The sequence below is a fragment of the Nicotiana attenuata genome, chromosome 1 (genome assembly GCF_001879085.1).
Source record: "Nicotiana attenuata strain UT chromosome 1, NIATTr2, whole genome shotgun sequence".
NCBI classification, from domain to species: domain Eukaryota; kingdom Viridiplantae; phylum Streptophyta; class Magnoliopsida; order Solanales; family Solanaceae; genus Nicotiana; species Nicotiana attenuata.
The window spans coordinates 78,500,808-78,522,857 of record NC_031989.1 but is presented as its reverse complement, the minus strand read 5'-3'; the positions used below and the strand labels follow the sequence as shown (position 1 = coordinate 78,522,857).

The window sequence follows — 22,050 nt, the reverse complement described above, 5'->3', positions numbered from 1 at the left end:
TTCTACAAAAGCTGGAAAGGTATAACTTTAAACCACCTACTACAATTGAACTAGAATAAGAATAAGCACAATGGAATTGGTTCTTCTATCTTGTCCAAGTAGCTTCAGGAATGCACACTTGAATCTCACATAAATTGCTTGCAAAATTGCCTCGCTCTTTTGCTCTCAATTTAGTTTCACTTCTGCGTTTGTGCAATCCCTATAAAAGAGAACAATCACTATTATTTAATGAGTTAGTAATCAGAGTTTCATTGAGACTCAATTGCTGATCTTCCATCGAAGTTGAGTCCTTGAACAATACAAACTCCAACCCTATCCTTTATCCGGATCGTGTCCTCTTCCCATGAGGATACTTTATTTCCTCATCCAATATGCAACCTTTTCGATCAGTTCAGGAGATATTGCTGCTTAATCCTTGAGACTTATCTCCTTCACGTGTATCTCACATGTATAGGTTGATAAACACTGTGTCTCACATGATGGACCTGGTCCATGACAGAGTTCATTTGTCATTCTTCAAAATTTCACCTGAACTTGGGCCAACATTAGTCTACCTAGAAGTTTTGATAAAATGCCTAATAGTGCTACCCGTGGGCGGCTTCAAAACGATGCCTAGCCCGGACCCCTTCACATTCGAAGCACCGTCTGTGAAAAGGGTCCATACCCCCGATGATGTGCCCAATTTTAACAAGAGTTCCTTTTCAACTTCGGGTACGAGGGTTGGCGTGAAATCTGCCACGGAGTCCACTAGAATTGAGACTTGATGGTCGTTCGGGGTTGATACTCGATATCCTACCCACTGATTTTGATGGCCCATTTGGCCAATCGGCCCGATAGTTCGAGCTTGTGCAAAATATTATGAAGTGGGTAAGTGGTTAATACGCATATGGGGTGACATTGAAAGTATGGTTTTAAATTTCTAGAAGCGTTTATCAGTACAAGTGCCAATTTCTCTAAGTGTTGATATCTGGTTTCTACTTCTCCTAAGGTTCGACTCAAAATGGGAAATTGCGTACCTTGCTCTTCTCGAACTAGGACACCACTTACCGCGATTTTCGATACTGCCAAGTACAAGTAAAGTTTCTCATCTGCCTTTGAAGTGTCAAGCAGTGGTGGGCTCGACAGGTATCGCTTTAATTCCTCTAATGCCTGTTGTCATTTTGTGGTCCAGGCAAAATCGTTCTTCTTTTTGAGTAGAGAGAAAAATCTGTGGCTTCGATATGATGACCTCGAGATGAATCAGCCTAAAGCAACTATCTGTCCAGTCAGCCTCTGCACGACTTTTACACTGTCCATGATGGTGATGTCTTCGATGGCCTTGATTTTATCAGGGTTGATCTTGATCCCCCGATTCGACACCATGCAACCCCGGAATTTGCCTGAATCGACCACGAAAGCACATTTCTTGGGGTTGAGCTTCATGTTATATTTCCTCAAAATCTCGAATGTTTCCTGCAAATGAGCCAAATGGTCCTCTACGCGCAGGAACTTAACTAGCATGTCATCGATATAAACATCCATTGACTTACCTATTTGTTCTTCGAACATTTTATTTACTAGGCATTGTTAAGTAGCTCCTGTATTTTTTAGCCCAAAGGGCATTGAATTATGACAATATGTTCCATACTTGGTGATAAATGAAGTCTTTTCCTATTCTTCCGGATTTATTTGAATCTGATTGTACCCGGAATAGGCATCGAGAAAGGTAAGGATCTCGTGGCCAGCCGTGGCGTCGATCGTGCGATCGATGTTAGGCAGTGGAAAAGAATCTTTGGGGCAAGCCTTGTTTAAATCTTTATAATCTACACACATTCTAAGTTTGTTCCCCTTTTTAGGGACTACGACTACATTGGCTAACCATTTGGGATATTTCACCTCCTGAATGGATCCTATTTTGAGAAGTTTAATTACCTCATCCTTTATGAATGCGTGCTTTACCTCGGACTGGGGTCTTCTCTTTTGCTTCACCGGTTTGAACCTAGGGTCCAGGCTTAGGCGATGCATCGTTATCTCCGGTGGGATCCCTGTCATGTCTAAATGGGAACAAGCAAAACAACCTATGTTATCAATAAGAAATTGAATAAGCTTTTTCCTGAGTTCCGGAGTTAATCCCGTTCCTAGGTATACCTTTCGCTCAGGCAGGGACTCGATCAATATAACCTATTCCGGCTCTTCGACCGTTGATTTGGTGGTGTCGGAATCTTCGGGAACAATAAAGGTTCGAGGGGTTAGAAAATCCTCCTCTTCTTCTTCTATCTCCTGCTTCCCCGATTCGGTCGAGGCTGGTGGCTGTGATTGCTATTTGGCTTCTTGTTTACCTTTGATGCTCGACCTTTCTAAGGTTGATAAACTCGATACCGGTGTTACCTCGTCGACCGCAAACATTTCCTTTGCAGCATGCTGCTCTCCGTATACTATTTTTACACCGTCCGACGTCACTACAAAAAAACTGGAATTAGCTACGAACGTCGTTGCTAATTTGTCGCTCAAACACTCGTAGCTAGCAGGATTTCATGATAATCTGTTGCTAATCCATCTAAATAAGTTTAGCGGCGATTTTTTCTATTTAGCTACAGAATTTGTTCGTCGCTAAAACTTGAATTTTTAGTAGTGCTTTGGGAATTTCATCATTTGGTGGAGATTCAAAGGGACTGCCCTCATATTATGGATCCAAGGCCTTCCGAGTAGGGCATTATACCTCATGTCTCCCTCGATCACGTGGAACTTGGTATCTTGAATGGTTCTAGCCATGTTCACCGGTAGAATAATCTCCCTTTTAGTTGTTTCACTGGCCATATTGAAGCCGTTTAAGACCCGAGCTGCGGGCACGATTTGATCTTGTAGGCCTAGCTGCTCCACGACCCTCGATTGGATGATATTCGCCGAGCTACCTAGATCCACTAAAACACGCTTAACTTGAACTTTATTTAATAAGATATAAAATTACCAGAGCATCGTTGTGGGGCTGAGAAATACCTTCTGCTTCTTCATCGTTGAATGATAAGGAGCCTTCGGGCACATAAACTCAGGTTCGTTTTCCCTAGTGATTGATACCTTAGTGAGTTTGAATATGGATCCCTATGGAATCCGACCCCACCGACGATCATATGAATGACATGTTGGGGTTCCTCCTGTTCATTTTTCCTGTTGGCGTCCCTTTCTCTGAAATGATTCTTGGCTTGATCGCTGAGGAACTCTTGAAGGTGGCCCTCATTGAATAGACGGGCTACCTCATCCCTTAATTGCCTGCAATCGTCGGTCCTGTGACCATGCGTTCCATGATACTTGCACATCAAATTTGGGTTTCTTTGGGAAGGATCGGTCTGTATGGGTTTGGGCCACCTAGTATCTTTGATCCTTTCGATTGCTGATACAATGCCCGATGCGTCGATGCTAAAGTTATATTCTAATAACCGAGGTGCCTCTGTGGGATCGGCATGCTTATCAAAACCACTTTTGCTCATAAGTCCCCGAGAATTCTGTGCTCGATCACTTCTTTAATCATTCCGGGCGGAATTGCGTCCTGAACCATTGTTTCTTCGATCTGTGGTATATGGTTGATATCGTTCTCTGTTCGACCTTGGCTCCCTGTCGACGTCCTTCTCGATTTTAACTACTGACCTGTTTGGATGTACTGAATCAGAAGGGGCTCCTAATTGGTCGTCCTCGACCCTGATCTTCGATTGATATCAATTGTACACATCTGCCCAAGTTACAGCTGGATACTCGATCAAATTTTGTTTTAACTGACGTGATGCTATCAAACTCCGCTCGTTCAACCCTTGGGTGAAAGCTTGAACGGCCCAATCATCTGTGACCGGTGGCAACTCCATGCGTTCCATTTGAAATCGGGATATGAACACCCTTAGCATTTCGTTATCCCTTTGTCTTACCTTGAAAAGGTCCGATTTTCTTGTTGCGGCCTTTATGGCCCCGGCATGTGGCTTTACGAAAGAATCTGCTAACATGGCAAATGAGTCGATGGAATTTGGCGGCAGGTTGTGATACCAAATCATTGCTCCCTTTGAAAGGGTCTCTCCGAACTTTTTCAACAGCACAGATTCGATCTCATCATCTTCTAAATTGTTACCCTTGATGGCGCATGTATATGAAGTAACATGCTCGTTGGGATCGGCGGTCCCATTATATTTGGGTATGTCTGGCATACGAAACTTCTTTGGAATAAGCTTCAGAGCTGCACTTTGAGGAAACGGCTTTTGTACAAACTTCTTCGAATCCATCCCTTTCAAGATAGGCAGTGCCCCCGGTATCTGATCAACTCGAGAGTTGTATGTCTCCACTTTTTTATCATTAGCTTCAATTTTCTTCTCTCCTGACTCGATTCTCTTGGTGAGCTCCTCGAGCATTTTCATTACTGCAGGATCGGTCCCTGATCCATTACCATTCGACCTCTCTGGCACTGGCTCGGTACGACGAGTGATTTCCGGCTCAACCCCACTCAGAGTTCTATGTTGATTTTGAAGCTGAGCAATAGCGGCCCGTTGAGCCTGTAGCATCTCAAATATCACCTGGAGACTAACTCCTCCTTTTCCTCTGCCCTGTGTACCTTGGCCACCAGATCGGCCTTCTCTACATACACTCCCTTCGGGGTCCGCGCCCAGGTCCGTATTTAAAGCGACGTGCGAAGTGACATCGACCGGATCAGCAACTGGTGCTTCCCCGAGATTAACCGGTGGCACCTCAGCTCCTGGAGAAAATATATTTTCATTCTCCCCATGAAACCCGAGACCATTATCACCATGTGCGGGTGCATTTTGTGACTTTGACATGTTTTAACCTGAAAGCAAAAATACTTGACAAGAACAAGCGTGAAATAATGTGTGTTATCAGAATCAACACCGAACAATCACAATTATCCTTAACCCCACGGTGGGCGCCAAACTGTTTATCCTCAAATTCGGATAACAATTAAACTTATATTATGGTTTTAAGGATATGTGATTTCGTCCAATACCAATCGATAAGCAAGACAATAAATGAATAAATTAGAGAATAAAGTTAATCAAACCAGTGTGTTAGCCAAGTCTCAACCTCGACTTGGGATATCCTCGAGGTGGAAAGGCAAAATAAAGCAACTCTAATGAACAGTAAGTAAAATAGCAGGAAAGTAATGAATGTATATATTCTTATCAGTGCAATGATCCCCCTTACAAATGAATGAGATCCATCTTTATATAATAGAGGAGTCCTAAATAAGGTACACTTCTAATTATAGTAGGAAATCATATTAACATCCAATTAACCGTTGTAGATCGATCCGTTCTGAAATTCATGCCACAATTCTCGACCAATCGCGGATATCTCGCCTTTTCCGTTATCAAGCCATGTCGGTGTCACTCGAAGTCTGCCTCCCTCTGTCTACCATTGAGGTCAACCTCGGGATGACTCGGCGTCCTAACTCTTTGACGTGACATTCCTATCTCGACCAAAGAATGAAATCAGATAGCCCCGATTTCCCCCGTATTCAATTTTCAAATTGACAAACCGTATAGGATACATAAATTTGTTTTGGTAAGAATAGCATTAGCATATTGAAAAATTGGTTATAATAGTATTAAGAGTCAAATTCGTAAAAAACAAACTTGAAGCAATAAGGAGGAAACAATAGAATACAAACTATATTCTAAAGGAATTATTATTATTATTATTATTATTATTATTATTATTATTATTATTATTTTACAAATGATAACTTCCCTTATGTTCTATATTAAATTATGTGATGTAAAAAAATATAAGTTATTTTGGCATTACGTTTCCCCGTATCAATTTTTTCTATGAGCATAACACCAACCTCTTCATGACCAAAATGGCAGAGAAATTTATTTTTTTAATCTATTTTATTTGACAAATATTTATTGGTAATAGTATTTACATATTTTTCTTTTGGTATTAGATCATAGAAATAACAATATTCTTTTATAAGATATTTCCTTAGGATTGCTCAGAAACTACAATAAGGCATCTAAGAATTTTTATGAAAAGAATTCTTTTTTCATTGAGCCAGCTAAATAAAATATTTAGTAGTCATCATTCTCAAGAACTTATACATTTTTTGTTAATGTATTCTTGAAAATGATGACTACTAAATTTTTTATTTAGCTGGCTCAATGAAAAAAGAATTCTTTTTAGTAATTAGCATACTAAAATGATGACTACTAAAAACTGCTTTCAGTAATTAGTGCTTTTCAACATGTATGCTAATTTTAATTTTTTTTTTTTGTAAAAAATGCCACCAAGAATAAAACCAACAAAACAGACATGTTAAAATTACATTTTCACATAAAGATTCATAGTATTAGTATAATTAATTATAAATAATGGCGTAAATTTTATATTATCAACATGAAATAAGATGTAAAGAGTGAGACGAAGGAAGACAAAAAAGGAAAAAAGAATTCACATCCAAGTTAACTCGAAAGAGAAAACCAGGAATTGAATTTGGTAGTACTTATCTGCCATGTTGTCCTTGTCTTGGGTTAAAAAAAAAAATCTTACAGTATCTCTGTCAAATTATTTACAGCAGCTGAAGTCATTCCTTTAGTAATTAATCTTATTGCAAAGGACGAATAATGAGAATAAATGAGAGAAAAGGTTGAAAAATACTCTTTTAGCTTAATTATTGCTATTACACTAGTAGGACGACGTTCCTTTCAAAAATTAAATACTGAATTCTCTACTTTTAACCCGACAAACATTTTTTCTCATTTATATCTAAATGTATTTGATATATGCCAAAAAATATTTTTTTTCATGACTTGCTTGCAGCTTAACAAAAAAACAAAATGTTATAAATAGAATTGTATTTATGGTGAATGTCTATATTTAGAGAGATTCTAGGGTTCATTGCTTGGTGGCTAAGTCACCCTCTCCCTTTAAATAGAGGGTTCTATTCTATTGTAATACTCTTCTTCTTCTTTTATTGTTTCATAACACGTTATCAGCACAAGACTCTAACCAATTGAGTAGAAACTTTGGGATTGAGCATAATGATTGTCAATTGTTCCATGAACTTCCTTCATGATTAAATTCTGGATTTAAGGTAAGTGTTTTACCGTATTTTTCTCTTTTATTCTATAATTTGATTTTAAATACAAGCAAAGACAATAAAATTTGATTATAACTCTAATGGAGTTAGTAAGAAATTATAACCACTCGAAGTGGTAAAATTTTTATGTCTTGCCATGATCAAATTTATGTATGATTATGGGCACAAGAAGTGCATACCCGTCCCATTGAATTTACTTCATTCTCATTCCCTTAAGAGAATGTGATAGCAGTATGTGATAAGTCTGAAAGAAGATAAAATTATTACCGTGAAGGTATCAATGGATGTGGACGTAGTATTAGACGAAATTATAATCGTCATCATTGTGATAATGAGAATAATAAGGATTCTCAAAATAATCCTTCACTCTGTGAAAGTAATATTTGCCATCGATTTGACATGATATTTTATAAAGCACATATAGATGATTATGGTCCATTCATGATGTGAATGTGAAAATATCTGATTTATGAATACATATTCATTCTTGGAAGAATATGAATGTGCTAGTGGTAGTGAATATACCACACTCACCTCTAAAAGGAGGTTTGAGATGATATAAGAAAATAATGTCATTATTATTGCATGAATGGTCATTGGTAACGTACCTATTGCGCGCCAAAATATTTTGGTAATGTGATTATTAAAGAATAACATTAGTGCAAGAAACATATCTTGCATATAATTTTGACCATAACCATAATGGTATAACTTTTCACCATATGGATGTTGATGAATATGTGATAGTACAAAATTAATTGAGAGCTCTGGAAGAGCCAATTATTACTATTTTGGAGAAACACAATTGATTACCAATAAGGTATTGTGTTGTAGTAAGTCTCAAAGAAACTTATTCAGTTTCCAAAGTATACGCGAAAACGGTTGATTATATTGAGGTTATAAATAAAGGAAAGATTTAATATCTTCTATTACTACAACTTGTAGCGGGGTAATATGCATGTGAAAAGCTACCCGCTTTATTCTCCAGTTTGTACTACACAAATAAAAGAATACCATAATAAAGTGGATGTTTATTGATATAAAAACTCATATCATAATAAACTTGGAGTTTATTGATAATTGCACACGTCATGGTGTAAATCTGAAGTTTATCAATATTGATATTTATTCAGTTGGCATAATTGGTTTACCCATATCAATTTAGGTATGATGTGCAAAAATAAAAGAGAATTCATATGGGTAAATATTAAAAACTAGAAAGTTCTTTACGAATTCTCTTATGTTGCATGTTCTCATTAATTAATAGATCAACTAAAATTGGGATTGAATCCCATGAATGCTGGAAATATCAAAGGTGAATATGGGCTCATTCACGTGCCATGTATACCACATAAGATGCATCTATGAGATGGTTACATGTGCGATTATTATTAACCCACAACATGGTGTTTGCGAGGTAACTTGCTCAATAATTTAATTTAGAGCATAATTTCCAGATTTTCTATTCAAGACAATTCATCTTGATAAGTTGGTTTATATCACAGTTGGTTTAGCAAGATGAACTATTGAGTGCCTCCACTTAATATCTAAACAATTGCTTATGAGAACAAAGTTATCTATATTAGTTTGATATACGTTATATACCAAAGTATATTATTTTCTCCCCTTACAAGTGGTTCAGGGTCAGGAACCAAATGATTTCATCTTATTATTATTGATGTGCGGTGTATATTTTGATTAACACCATAACGCACAAGGGTTTTCAAAGTTGAGGAAACAAGTTAGTTTTTCTAACATGAGGGGGAAACATGATAAACAGTTGAGAAAAAGTTACGTGGAATGAATTATCATTTCCACATCTAGATCCTCGAATAAGATAATATGAACTTGAAATTCATAAAAGAATAATTCATTTGCAATATATTGCAAAGCATGCCAGACGCATTTGCTGACCCAAAGAAAGTAACTATATTCTCATTGCAAATGCTCACATTAAGTCCTAGAAGGACAAAGTCTATGGTATGCTTAAAGCTTATAGACAAATCGATTTCAAATAAAACTTCTTGACAAAGAAGATGAGCAAATGATCATAATAAAGGAGGCAAGTGATCTAGAAGATCACATGACATAACACTTCATAAAATCTCATGAGAGATTCAGGTACCTGAATATATGAATGAAGAGATCTCTATGTTATGTCTTTATGAAAAATAAGAAGGTTGGAACCGATATAAAATATATGTCGACGATACCTATGATAGCGCTAAATATATATGAGGATCTTAAGTCTGGAGAAACAATTCAAGTAGAATTTGGTTTCATATGAAAGACAAGTAGTTTTGGACATGTAGTTCAAACACTTGAAAGTATAAAGTCAATGGTATGTGCAATCAGTTTTCGATATCTTATATGTCTAGCATGACATGAAAACGTGATATGCATCTAAAGTCTATTATATGACTTAAAAATCCTTGAAGGATTTAAATTGCTTAAAGCATATAGAATTCATGGTCATGAAGTACTACATCCTAAGTGCAATTTGTGCACATACGTATCTTGCTATAACTATAAGCATGATAATGTGATAGCGAGAATACCTCTATGGAGATATTGAAAAGTCATTCCACGACATTATATGAAGACATTACATCTCTATCAAGAATGATGATTTCAAGGTGCAATATATTCATTCAAGTTAATATGGCTGATTTGTTTATTGAATCTCTACCAAAGATCTTTTGAAGATGGTGCACAAGATTGAAATGCAAATGCTTAAGGATGTGAATTGATGCTCTCATCGGGTGGAGTTAATACGCGTTGTACTCTTTTTTCCTTACAAGGTTTTGTCTCACTAGATTTTCCTTGCAAGGTTTTTAACGAGGCAACCAAAAGGCGTATTGTTAGATATATGTACTCTTTTTCCTTCTCTAGAATTTTTTTCCCATTGGTTTTTATTTTAGTTAAGGTTTTAACGAGGCACATTATCTGTTGAATAGACATTCAAGGGGGAGTGTTATAAATAGAATTGTATTTATAGTGAATGTCTATATTTAGAGAGATTCTAGGGTTCATTGCTTGGTGGCTAAGTCACCCTCTCCCTTTAAATAGAGGGTTCTATTCCATTGTAATTTATCCCAAATCAATAAGAATTCTCTCTCTCTACTTTTCTCTGTAATACTCTTCTTCTTCTTTTATTGTTTCATAACACAAAAGGTAATTTACCTCCCAAAAAGGTAAAATTGGAAACGTACATCACTTTTCGATTAGCAATAATTAAGCTAAAAATGGTAACATCATTCAAATCCTGAATTTTAATTTTTAAAAATGTCGAATAGTCGAGTGATATTATCAAGCAAAGTTATAAAAAAACGGAGGGAATTTCATTACCACCCTCTCTAAAGTTGATCGTTTTGCTCTCTAACTCCTTTTACCTATTTTTAATTATAACTTCAAATTATCTTCCCTCCAAGTAGAAGGAAAAAGAAAAGCGAGAAGACCATCGAGACATGGTCAATAAAGAACCACCAGAGGATGTGGTGCAGTGGATGAGACTGCTCCTCCCTTAACCAGAGGTCTCGAGTTCGAGCCCTGGGTATGAAAAAATCCTTGGTAGGGAGCGCTTCCCGTCGAATGGGGCCCTACGCGGCGCGAATCCGGATACAGTCGGGCTCCAATGCGGATACCGAACACCGGGTGGGAAACCAAAAAAAAAATGGTCAATAAAGAAGGAAAAAGAAGAAGGGCGACCCTGTGCACGAAACATTTCATATTCATGCAGGCATCAGTGGCTGATTCCACGGCTCGGACCCGTGACCAGTGACCAGTGGCGGAGGCAGGATTACCGCCAAGGAGGTTCAAAAAAGAAAAAAGTTAAAAAGGTTGTAGCCAGTGGGAATAAAACCAATGATCATACAAAGGTTTTGAACCCCCTTGACCACTAAGCTATGCTTTTAGGCTGGGTCAAGGGGATTCAAAACATAATATATAGAGGTAAAAAGCAGATTTTGCCTTACATATACAGTGTAATTTTTTGGCAAAGCGGGTTCAGGTTAACACCCTTCCGCCCCTGCCTGTGACCTATATTATGTCAATGAGAAAAGAAATTATTTTATGTTTGCAATTATCAAAATGAAACGTCATTGATCATATCAATTTCATGGTTGCAATATTCTTACATTCTGGAATAACATATTTGGAGCAAAAATGACGTCAAGTACATTTCATATCAAAACTTACATCCTCCTCTTTCTTATAGAGATATAGAAACAAGAATCAAAAGAAAGAAGACAGACATGAATCACCAATACAAAGAAGAATTACACCTCTAAGAAAGAGAGTGAAAACCCAAAAGAGGGTAAAAAAGAATGAAATGAAATAAAAAAACCAAAAAACAAAAAACAAAAAACAAAAAAGATTTTAACCACAGGAGGTGCTTGCTGAAGTGATCATTAGCAACTCCAACTATGATTTTTTGGCCTGCATCAAGTGTGTTGAAAGGAAACCAAGTCATTTTCAGGAAATACACCGAAGGGTAGGGGGAATTTTCTTTTTTAAAGTTTAACTTCTATGCACTGACAGTGTGATTTTTTACATTATCATGTCACCTAAAAGATAACTACAGCCTACAGATAACAATCTGGAAGGGGAGCCTTGGCATAGCTTGTAAAGTTGTTGCCATGTGACCAGGAGGTCACGGCCGTGGAATCAGCCTCTTGCAGAAATGCATGGTAAGGCTGCATAAAATAGACCCTTGTGGTCCAGCCCTTCCCCGAACCCCGCGCATAGTAGGAGCTTAGTGCACCGGGCTGCCTTTTACGGATAACAATCCATAACAAGTGGACATAGTAAATTGTAAAAATTCTTTAAATTGTGAGGGTATATAAGTTAAATCTTTTTTTTTCTTTCTTTTGGGTGGGGTTGGGGGTTTGTGGACCGGGGAGAGGTAGACTGTTGTAGACAAAAGAACTTGCCTGTTTCAAGTACTTCTTATGAACCTTCAATGCTTCATCTAATGCTTTTTTTGCATCCAAATTCCCAGATATTTCACCCAAGATCTGGATAACTTTTCCTAGTCAGCATCAAATAGACATAGTAATGTGGAATACACAGATATAGATTGATAGAAAGATACCTGTACAACATCATCTAGGCCCTTTGCCTCTTTCATAAGTCGCCTGTGCTTGGTCTCAAGAACACTTGCAACCAGGAAAACAGCAAGAGCACTATTATTCTGTTCCGCGGCACCAGTTTTCAAATTGTTCCTTTCAAACTTCCCATATTCTTTTAGCTTATGCTTGTCATTTGGTTTATCATCGTACAGCAATTCAGAAAGATTGGGTTGTCGTTTGTCATCATAAGAAGAATATATGTTTGGATTGTATTCCATGGCCCACATCACCTGAATGAAATGCAGTAAAAATGAGCATACATCAGAAGATCCCATAATTCTGATTTCTGACCTGCATTTGGTCATCACTCCTCACCCTTGAATGGTTCAGAAATATAAAGAACCAATCCTTTCCCATTAAACTTTATGTCAAATGTTTTGCGAACAGAAACGGAAACACAATAAAAGCACGAAGCCAAAGACCAGTGCAAGCTATTTTGCAATATTTATCTAACGCATACAATTCGAAAAGGAGTTAGGGCTTCTTACCTCCCAAAGATAGAGTGAATCAACAAACGAGAACTCCCTGCGGAAAAGTACCATCAGCATGCGAAATGCAAACAGATACTCTCCGCCATCTAGCTCCTCTGCAGATACAATTATTGGTGTTGTGAGAGATACAGACAGTAAAATCAATATTTATAGTCATTCCTCCGTGTTTTCAGGTGGCCAATTATTTTGTTTGTGGCTTTCTTAATATCTACATTGTCAAGATTTGACTAGTATTCTACACAATCTAACAACTTATAAAACAGTATGTACGAATATGGGCCTTTAGACGATGGGATTTCCATTATTCACAATGACTAATTTATGATTTGTTGATGTGGCCCAAAATGACAAAATAGGTATAGTACTATCATAGAAATCTACATAACTTATCAGATAATGCAACTCCGTCGCTCCCATTTCTTCTAGATCAATGTAACCGCTTACTTATGGTAGTCAATTTCAAAATTGTGTAGTGAGCTTTAGAAACCCACTTACGGGAGGCACCCAATAATGTACATAGTGATCAATGAGAAGCACCAAGGGTGTATCCTAGTGGTCAAAGAATTACGTGAAAAGATTGAAAAACAAGGTTCAATCCCAACAAAAATAGAGAACGCTGTGATTTCTTTCCATCTGCCTAAACCTTATTAACAGAGTTACCCGACACCAATGTTGGTGGGAGGTAATAGGTACCTAATGGAATAGTCGGTGCGTTAGCGGACATGGACACCGTAAAACGAAGGAAATCCACTCACGAGATTTAATATAATATAAAATGCCAATTAAGATTCACCATGCACTCAGGCTAGATATCTAATAGCCAAAACTATGTCCTATCCAACTATAACTGTTTAAAGCGTGAAACTACTTCCCCTCTACCTTTCTTCCAACTATAACTCTGAAGCCTGAAGCAGTTTCACTCGGGTTTTACTAGGGAAAATACACTCATATATATATATATATATATATGAGTACATATCCTCCTTTTCTTTCTTTAGGGACACTCCTTTTCAAAATGATCAAAGTTGATAATCCAGAAACGGAAAAATGGGCTACAGCAGATAGTATCAAGAAAAAGAAGCTTGAACATACATATCACTCGTGAAATTCCATATCACAAAATCATCACAAGACACCACTGAAAACACAAAAATCATTCACGACACTATATTTGGAAAGGAAAAGCAACAATTCCATAAAGATTTTGAGCTCTCTGCTGCAATTCTGAGAATACTGACTAAGAGAATTCACAAAGAACAGGATCCCCTTACCAAGGTGCTGATGAAGCTTTGGATCGACAGTTTTAACAATTTGTGCTAGCGTACTTAGCTGAGATTGCACTCCCATAGAACTTGTGGTGCATTTGAAATTTTCTCGCTGTTGAAGCAGAGTAGTTATATACAGACAGAAGGCAGAATTACAGGAAATAATGAGCACAAAAGATTGCCCAAATGGAAAGAAAATGTCAACTAAAGGAACATATAAATACATGTACAAGTTGACAACCCCTTTCAGGAGGGAATGCAGGGTGCTTTACCTGAGCAATCTAGCAGGGGAACCACTTTCAGAAGATAGATGTGCTTGAAATATGTTTATATGTTAACTGATGGTAGATCATTGAAGAAGAGCAGTTCCAATAATAACTATTCAGTAGAAGTTCAAACAATGATGTGATAGCAATGGCGCTTTTACTTTTTGTCATTTGTCATTTGCTGTAGCAACTTGTATGTATGTGTCTAATCACTAACTAATAACCATGGTAGAACATTAGAAACAATAGACATACCAATCGACGCATTGCACGTTCAAAGCACCAGTATGAATCTGCTTCGTTCTCAAGCAGAATAACCATTGGAGAGCAAATATCACTCATTCCTGTTCATATAAAATGAGAGGCGAAGTTTATGAATGGCCTTAACAATATCAAAAGAGAAGGCCTAATGCAACCATAATACCTTGAACATAGCCGATATCTTTATCCATCCAGGCATAGACAGCTAGTATATCCCAGAGTTTTGCCTGATTAGCTTCATTCTCGTAAAATACAAGAGTACGATCCGTTCGAACAACATCCAAACCTAAATAAACATTGCAAATTGTGATAGTTTCAGATATCATTTGGAAAATCAGTTTATCCTGAAACACAACTCTCTTAGCCGGTCAAAGAAGTGGCTTATTGGTACTTCAGATTCAAGTAATTTAAGCATAGTAGAACTTGTACACATGTAAAATCACCAAGATCTAGTTGATTTCTGTTTTTTTTTTAATCATTAAAGATTGCAAAAGTTCTTTCTAAATGTTTTCCTGTCAACAAAGTTCAAATTCTGTAAACATATACCACATTGGAGTTGAGATAGTGACAACATCTGTCAATTGAACAACTTTGAAAATGGAACGTAGCAATATGGTTGTTAAAAGCTTTAAAGCCTTGTACAACTGGAAGGTGTAAGGAGAGAATTACCATAGCCTCTAGTCACTTATTTTATATCCCAATGTATGAAAAGTGAAAACCAGCACATGCTTTATTGTTGTACTGTGAAATTCTTAGTTCATGTCAACAGAGCCTGCGGAAGGGAAGTAGATAACTCGATTACCTAGCAAGTTAATTTTCTCAAAGTGATCTGCAAACTTCATCCCTCTTTCAAACAGTCTGCAAATGGATGCTGTTAATCAGTCAAGTCTTTACAAAAGCATCCATGGCTTACTGTAGCCAAAGCTCCAAAATTAACCTCAGCAAGGCGTGTGTATAAGAGAAAGCAAAATCCAGTCCCATAAGTGATTGGAATTTCACTCTTTTTGCCACTTGTTATTCTCTAAGTGACTCAGTCCCTCTTCAACTCAGTGTCTTGTGACGAAGAAAACCATTTGTCTCATTGAATTGTTGAACTTATCGGAGCTATACATAGTTAAAGACCTGTTGGTCCATTTATTTGTAACAATTTTCCAATGGTTAAGGGACATCTTTAAGGAATTACAGTCTAAAGATAGACACACAGTCTCTAAATACAAAAACACTTCCGGCATCTGCAAACTTAGTACCTTTGATGTTCCCTATTTTCACTTCCCAAAATCCATTGAAGCTATATCTGAACTTGATAGAATTGTAATCTGACTGCTATAGAAATACATACAGCCAGTTAAGAAAAATCACCAACTTTATATGCATCATTCCCTTGTCTTGTTTCATCAATACATCTTAATTATTGTATTCTATGGGTGGAGCTAATCTTTAGAGAAAGCTGATCTACTGCATTGTCTACAACTAGAACTGAAAATCTGAGAACTTTACTTATGTTGACCCTTCCCTTTCCTTTGATGAAGTAATGATATTTATATTGGACATCTGGGAGATGCAGCAAATACAAAAATATGATTTGGCTCCTACACAAACACTTGTTGACCATTCAAATAAAGACAAATTTTTTTGTTCTTTTCTTCTCCTTCCTTTTGACAACAGTGATACTTGGGCCAGCTTGATGCACCTTAGTTAATTCATAGGGTACCTGCTACCTCCCACCGACACAGGTATCAGGTGACTCTACTCACCGAAGTTTAGCAAAGGGGATGAATTCACCTAGTGTCACCTAATGTCGCCCCTTCTGGATTCAAATCTTGGTTCTCAGGATTGTTACTCCAACAATTTGACAGCTAAGCAACTCCCTTAAAGGCTTTTCTTCTTTTTAATTGGTTATTTATTATTTAACAAATTTAATTCTTTTTATGCAGTTGCTTTAACAAATTTAATTCTTTTTGGTTGGTAACTTATTAATACAACTGCACAATTCAAACCCCAATAGTTGGGACAAAGAGAATACTAAGAAAATTTTAGACAAAGAAAGTTTTTGCAACAACGACCTCTCTCACAAGATATGGTCAAAGACAAACGGAAATAGAGAAAGAGATGCCGGGAGATCCCACATTCAATGTAAACTGTACATAAATAGAGAATAGTAGTGGCAGAAATACGAACCAATTTGATGCAAGCTAAGCTTCCACTGAATCATTTTCTTGTCAAAATCACCATTATCAACTGGCGTGGCATCATTATTATCTTGTGATTTACTGGTGTTAGTTGCAGACTTTATAAGTTGCCCATCATCAGATACTATAGGCTGCCCATCATCCGCTACTATAGGCTGCCCATCATCAGAGACTATAGCACTAGTGATGATTTTTCCACTGCCAATAACAGGTACTATCTTCTGACATTCTGATTTCCATGCAGCATACTGCTCCCTGAAATTACAAATTTCAGATATTTAATTTAGGCCACTAATATATACAGAAGTTCTTTTCATTTCAATTTCAACATACCATTTTATGCTAGCTTTTTCTTTGTGTTTTTCTTTCATACTTCTCATAGATGCTTGTTAGTAGAGAAAAAAGAAAAAGAAAGATGTGCATGTGTCATCAATAAAAAGTGATAGAATCCTTCTGTCAAATTTGGTTCTCAAGGCACAAAAGCATCCTACCTCTATAGACTTGTTAGCTCAGCACCAGTAGCAATGGAAGGTTTCCCCAAAGAAAGAGAAACTGAATGAAGAATTATGGAGCAAATGTATTGGGTGGAGATTGAGATTAAAACTGCAAATCGCCCCACATTCATACTTACATTTTCTTTAATTTTGTACATTCATGCTAATATATTTGAGGCAATAAATTTCAGAATTTGAATAACCATCTTCTTCTTGGTTCTATGTTATATACCACAGCAGAGGAAAGATCAAAGCCCACAACTAATGAACTCAGCCTTTCAGCCACGTTCTTTTCTTGCCAATAATTTCAGAAACGGACTCAAATTGGATCAGGGCACTCGAGGAATATGGTACATATTGACTGAAGACATAGGCATTGACATGGCTTTATTATAATTTAACCAAGGAATTTATTCATCCAAATTGACCTCTCATGATAGAAACTGGCAGGAATGGTGATGAATAGGCTCCCCCATACTAAGCCAGTCCTAGTAAGCTAATTAGCTAACAAAGTCAGTAATGCCTATTCATCACATAACTCCTGTAAATTAGATGAAGCTGCCAGTAGGCGTAAACATCAAAATTTCAACTTTTGAATTGAGCTATTCTTTCCATCAGAACACCTTGCATTCCTCTCTTTACAAAGCACCCAACAGACACAAGCAGGGATAGTAATCCAGCATTTTCTTATTGTATAGGACAGCAGCACCTCCAACAAGTCAGTAGGTCTTTTAACAATTGATGCCTAATTACACTCTGTCCAAAAATGCTGAAAAACAGCCCCCACACTTGTTTGCTGCCCGATACTGTAAGAACAAGAAATTGCAGGCCTTTGAAATTTTGTAAAACTGAATATTCTAGTGCTCAGACTTGACAAACCTCACAGAAGGTTCTATGATGTCGCCAAGAGGTTGAGTTTCTTGCAGTTGAATAAATACATATCAAGACAGAACAATTTAGAATTATATTTAAAAATGAGTAATTTCATGAAATTCAAAAAGTCAGATCTTGACAGCAGGAGACCAAGGATACCACACAGGGTGTCCACCTATAGGAAAGGGTAGAAACCAGCATTACAAGCTATCTTAACTTCTCCATGCTAAACAATGAATCATTCCACTATACAGAAGGGATCAGTAAATAAAGTTAATCATTGTGATAAAAGCTCTATCAAACATGAGAGGTTATTGCATAGAACTATTTTGGTCATGACTGATGCTTTGACTTTGTGCTTCTAAATGTACAAAATTTAGAGCATAACTAGTCTGTATCTTGATTTTCAGTTTACATTCCTAGAGCAGCCAGTTTGATCCTTTAGTTATATCTGTTAAAATTGCTGAAACAACTCACATTACCTCCGTTGTTCTCTGAGTTGATTTCTTTCCTGAAATGTGCTCTCAGGATCAAAACAACCCAACAGGAACTCCCAGACTGCGCCTTTAATTGATGGATGAATCCCCTAGCATTCACAGAATAATTAATGAGCTTTATAATTCCTGAAGTTTAGTTCCAGCTAAACAGAAATAAGCATATTTCTTGTTGATAAGTATCAGCAATAAGCATATGAAAAAACTCCTATAATTAATTGACACTGCCTCTTTATGATGATGTCACCAGTAGACCAAGTTATCCAATTCGTATGAACATGTATATTTGCAACAGCCTAAATTATATACACAGCTGACAGAAAAAAATACAACAAAAAAGTGTAAAACCTTTTCGTGAAGCAGAAAAGCAAAAACATTAATCACTTCAATAAGGTACCGTTGTTTATTTATTCAATCAATCAGAGTAGGGGCATATATGTCAGCATTGTAAAGGATCTTTTGCCTACAGGACCAACGTGCTTGATCTGAAAAATATTATGAACTTCGAAATTGCCTTCCTCTATGCAGTTTACACTATATTTATCTAACAGCTGAAACACTCTGATTTTGGTGTTAGAAACTGTGAAGTTATCTTGGCCTTCAGATTAATTAAAATCTACAGAAATGTTTCTCCAGAGCGACAGACAGAATCACTTCTACAGTACATGGATTGGAATTGCATCCAACTCCTGTGTGAAGGGAGGGAGGGAGAGGGAGGAGACGCTTCAGTACATCAGAGTGAAGATACCCTACGGGGCTATGAGGAACAATTAAGAACAAGGCTTCTTCCACCCTTATCCAGTTGGGTTATATTGTACACTGGGCAGTTAGCTCCTCCCAACAAAAGTACAAGTTTCCATGGTAGGAAAGAGATTTCTAGATATCATGCAAGCTATTCCAATAGAGGAAAGAGCGTCCTACTTTCATTGGCTAAGAACTTCCTAGAGTGCTCAGAATAGCTTCAATACAGGGAGGAAGTACACCTCTCTATATAGGGAGAAGTTAGCAATCAGGATTTGTTAGGGATGATGATAAGACAATTTGTAAAACAAGTGACTACTTTACCCAAGATCAATTAGTTTTATGATGGAACCCCGCTTCACAAGCTTGTAAGGATCCACAAGAAATTAATATTTTAGTCGCAAAGATAATCAGTTTTATTTCATCATTTGATTAAACGAAGAGCTATAACTAATTCATCGTCCAAGCAACTCATCTTAAAAATGTAAAACCAGACTGGCATGATGCACTCCTCTGCACAATATGGACTACACATATCACATATTGGACCATGACGAGTAGCAAGGGAAAAAGAAACGCTGACAGTGGCAAGACAATGAGACACTGAATAACAAGACAAGATAAGAGTATTGTTGCTACTCCATCACTTTCCTTGGGAATAGTTGTACTACCATCCCAACCAATAGATAATAACATCTTCAATTTCGTTCCAACAATTAAACCTTCATCATGAATATTCAGAATAATGGAAACATAAATCACCCTCAAATAGAATTTTCTAAAGCAGTAAAATAATGAGCACGGTCAGAACACATAGACATTGCATTACTTGACGGAGAAACTACAAGTTGTTCCGAGTATGCGGCAATGTTATAAAGAGTTAGGATAATAATGCAGGTTGAATCAGCTTTTAATTCACTTGCTTTACTGTGTTGCAGAAGACTAACAAATTGACTAATTGTCCAATAATAAATTACTTATTTGGAAGATCCAGTTCTCAATTTCCATATCTACATTGTGTTCACCGTTAGGCACTCATACGGTCTCCAGTAATGCAAAGGCTAACATCAACTTGTAGAGTCTTCAGAGAACAATAGATTTGACTCAATGATACGTTAACAATGTGACATATGCAGTACAAGAACAATAGCGAAAAAGACTATACCCCTCGTTGGATTCGTCTAAGAACACCTGCTATATCCAAATAACCCTCTTTAGAGAATGCAGCATTCCATCTTCTTTCGCTAAGAGTTTTTCCTACCTGTTTAAAAAAGAGCAGAAAAAAGTGCAGAAAGGGTTTTAGCAGATATAGCCAGTCATAAGCATTCTATAATCATTGAACATAGCAAAAACAAATAATGCTTAACATTTCTTCCTTGAAAAAGTAATATGAAAAGAATTACAAGACAAATGTCAACCAAAATACTCTAGTTTATGTCATCATTCCGGTATGGATAGATTTTTAACAAATTTGCGATCAGCAACTCCCAGTGGAACAAAAAACAACAACTAGATCATCAACCAAATAAATTACCAAAATGGTATTTCTATACTGTATGAGATAACATTAAGGGGTCGTTTGGTTCAAGGAGAAGTTATGCGGAGATTAGTAACGTGGGGATTGATTATAATGCAAATATTATTTCTTGTTGAATGGTAATCCATGTATTGCTAATACCTGCATTGTTATTCCACACCCTATCTCGCATTTAGATCCCGCATAACTTATAAAAGTATTATTTACGAGAAAAAACAAACAATTAACGAGACAATGTACAAAAGAATGCTGAGTTTTATACCATGATTAACTATCCAACCAAACGAGCACTTAATGTGAAAGAGTTATTAGAAAAGGAAAAAGGATAATGTGAAAACAAAATCATATAAAAGGAAAGAAATGAGATGTGAAATTGTTGCACACACCCTTGCTTTAAAGCGGGTCTTGGGAACATCAGCAATGCATTCGGGTCTAACAGGATAATAAGAGTCTAATTCCTCTGATGATGAATTCTTCATAGCACCACCCCCTGTGAATTCCAAATTAATCCATCACCCATTAATCCAAATGTAAAATCAAAACCAAAAAACACGCGCACAGACACACAATCACATACACATAACCTACCATCTTTCTTGAAGGCAACGGCATTAGAATTACCCATTTCTTGTCAGCAGAACAATAATAAGAATTATGAAAGAAAAGATCGCCAAGATTTCACCCACAAATGAGAAATATTCAAGATCGATTAAAAATGCAATTATATGTTAAGATGGATGAAAGTTTCAAGTACCTGTGTTGAATGAGATGAAGGGAAATTTGAAAAGATTGACTTGCTGATGTAATCAAATTTTATTTTGTCGTGATTCGCTTTCTACAATGTAATGTGGGGGCAGGGGCAGCAGGGAACGTAGTTTTGCGTCTGCACCTGAAAATCTTTGTTCGTTTTTTCCATTTCTAATGTACATTTAAACTGCTGTTAAATTACTCTTTATTCGTTCATTAAGATTTAATACGTACGGCTGAAACTATAAACACATTTTAAAGGTTCTTAAAAAAGCATTCTATACCCCATTCTCCTACTTAATTGGTATAGGTGTTTGTCAGTTATATGATTTTATTTTGTTTTTTTTTTTTCGGCTTTGTTTTATCTGGTTCAGTAATGATTATTTGACTTGAATAAAGAATTTTTTTTTTGTCTTTAAAAATCTTGGACAAAAATAAGCCATTTACGGGGGGAAATAATATCACAAGAAGCACAAAATTGCACTGTACATCAA

General features: G+C 36.8%; 1 protein-coding gene across 2 annotated transcripts; it reads right to left on the bottom strand.

Moving 5' to 3' along the window:
- On the bottom strand, positions 11,156 to 21,757 carry LOC109229216 (GTPase-activating protein GYP7-like). 2 transcript variants are annotated; one of them, XM_019394590.1, is made up of 12 exons: positions 21,564 to 21,757; positions 21,196 to 21,299; positions 20,438 to 20,533; positions 18,520 to 18,623; positions 16,660 to 16,925; positions 14,645 to 14,767; positions 14,476 to 14,564; positions 13,961 to 14,066; positions 12,687 to 12,784; positions 12,162 to 12,428; positions 12,001 to 12,084; positions 11,156 to 11,506 (listed from the first exon to the last, which is right to left on the bottom strand). In XM_019394590.1, exons 2-12 carry the CDS (start codon positions 21,286 to 21,288, stop codon positions 11,492 to 11,494), a joined length of 1,341 nt encoding a protein of 446 aa, XP_019250135.1. In that variant the 5' UTR covers positions 21,289 to 21,299; positions 21,564 to 21,757; the 3' UTR covers positions 11,156 to 11,491. The 2 variants fall into 2 exon arrangements, with proteins under 2 accessions (XP_019250135.1, XP_019250128.1); XM_019394583.1 differs by lacking the exon at positions 21,564 to 21,757 and adding an exon at positions 21,398 to 21,557.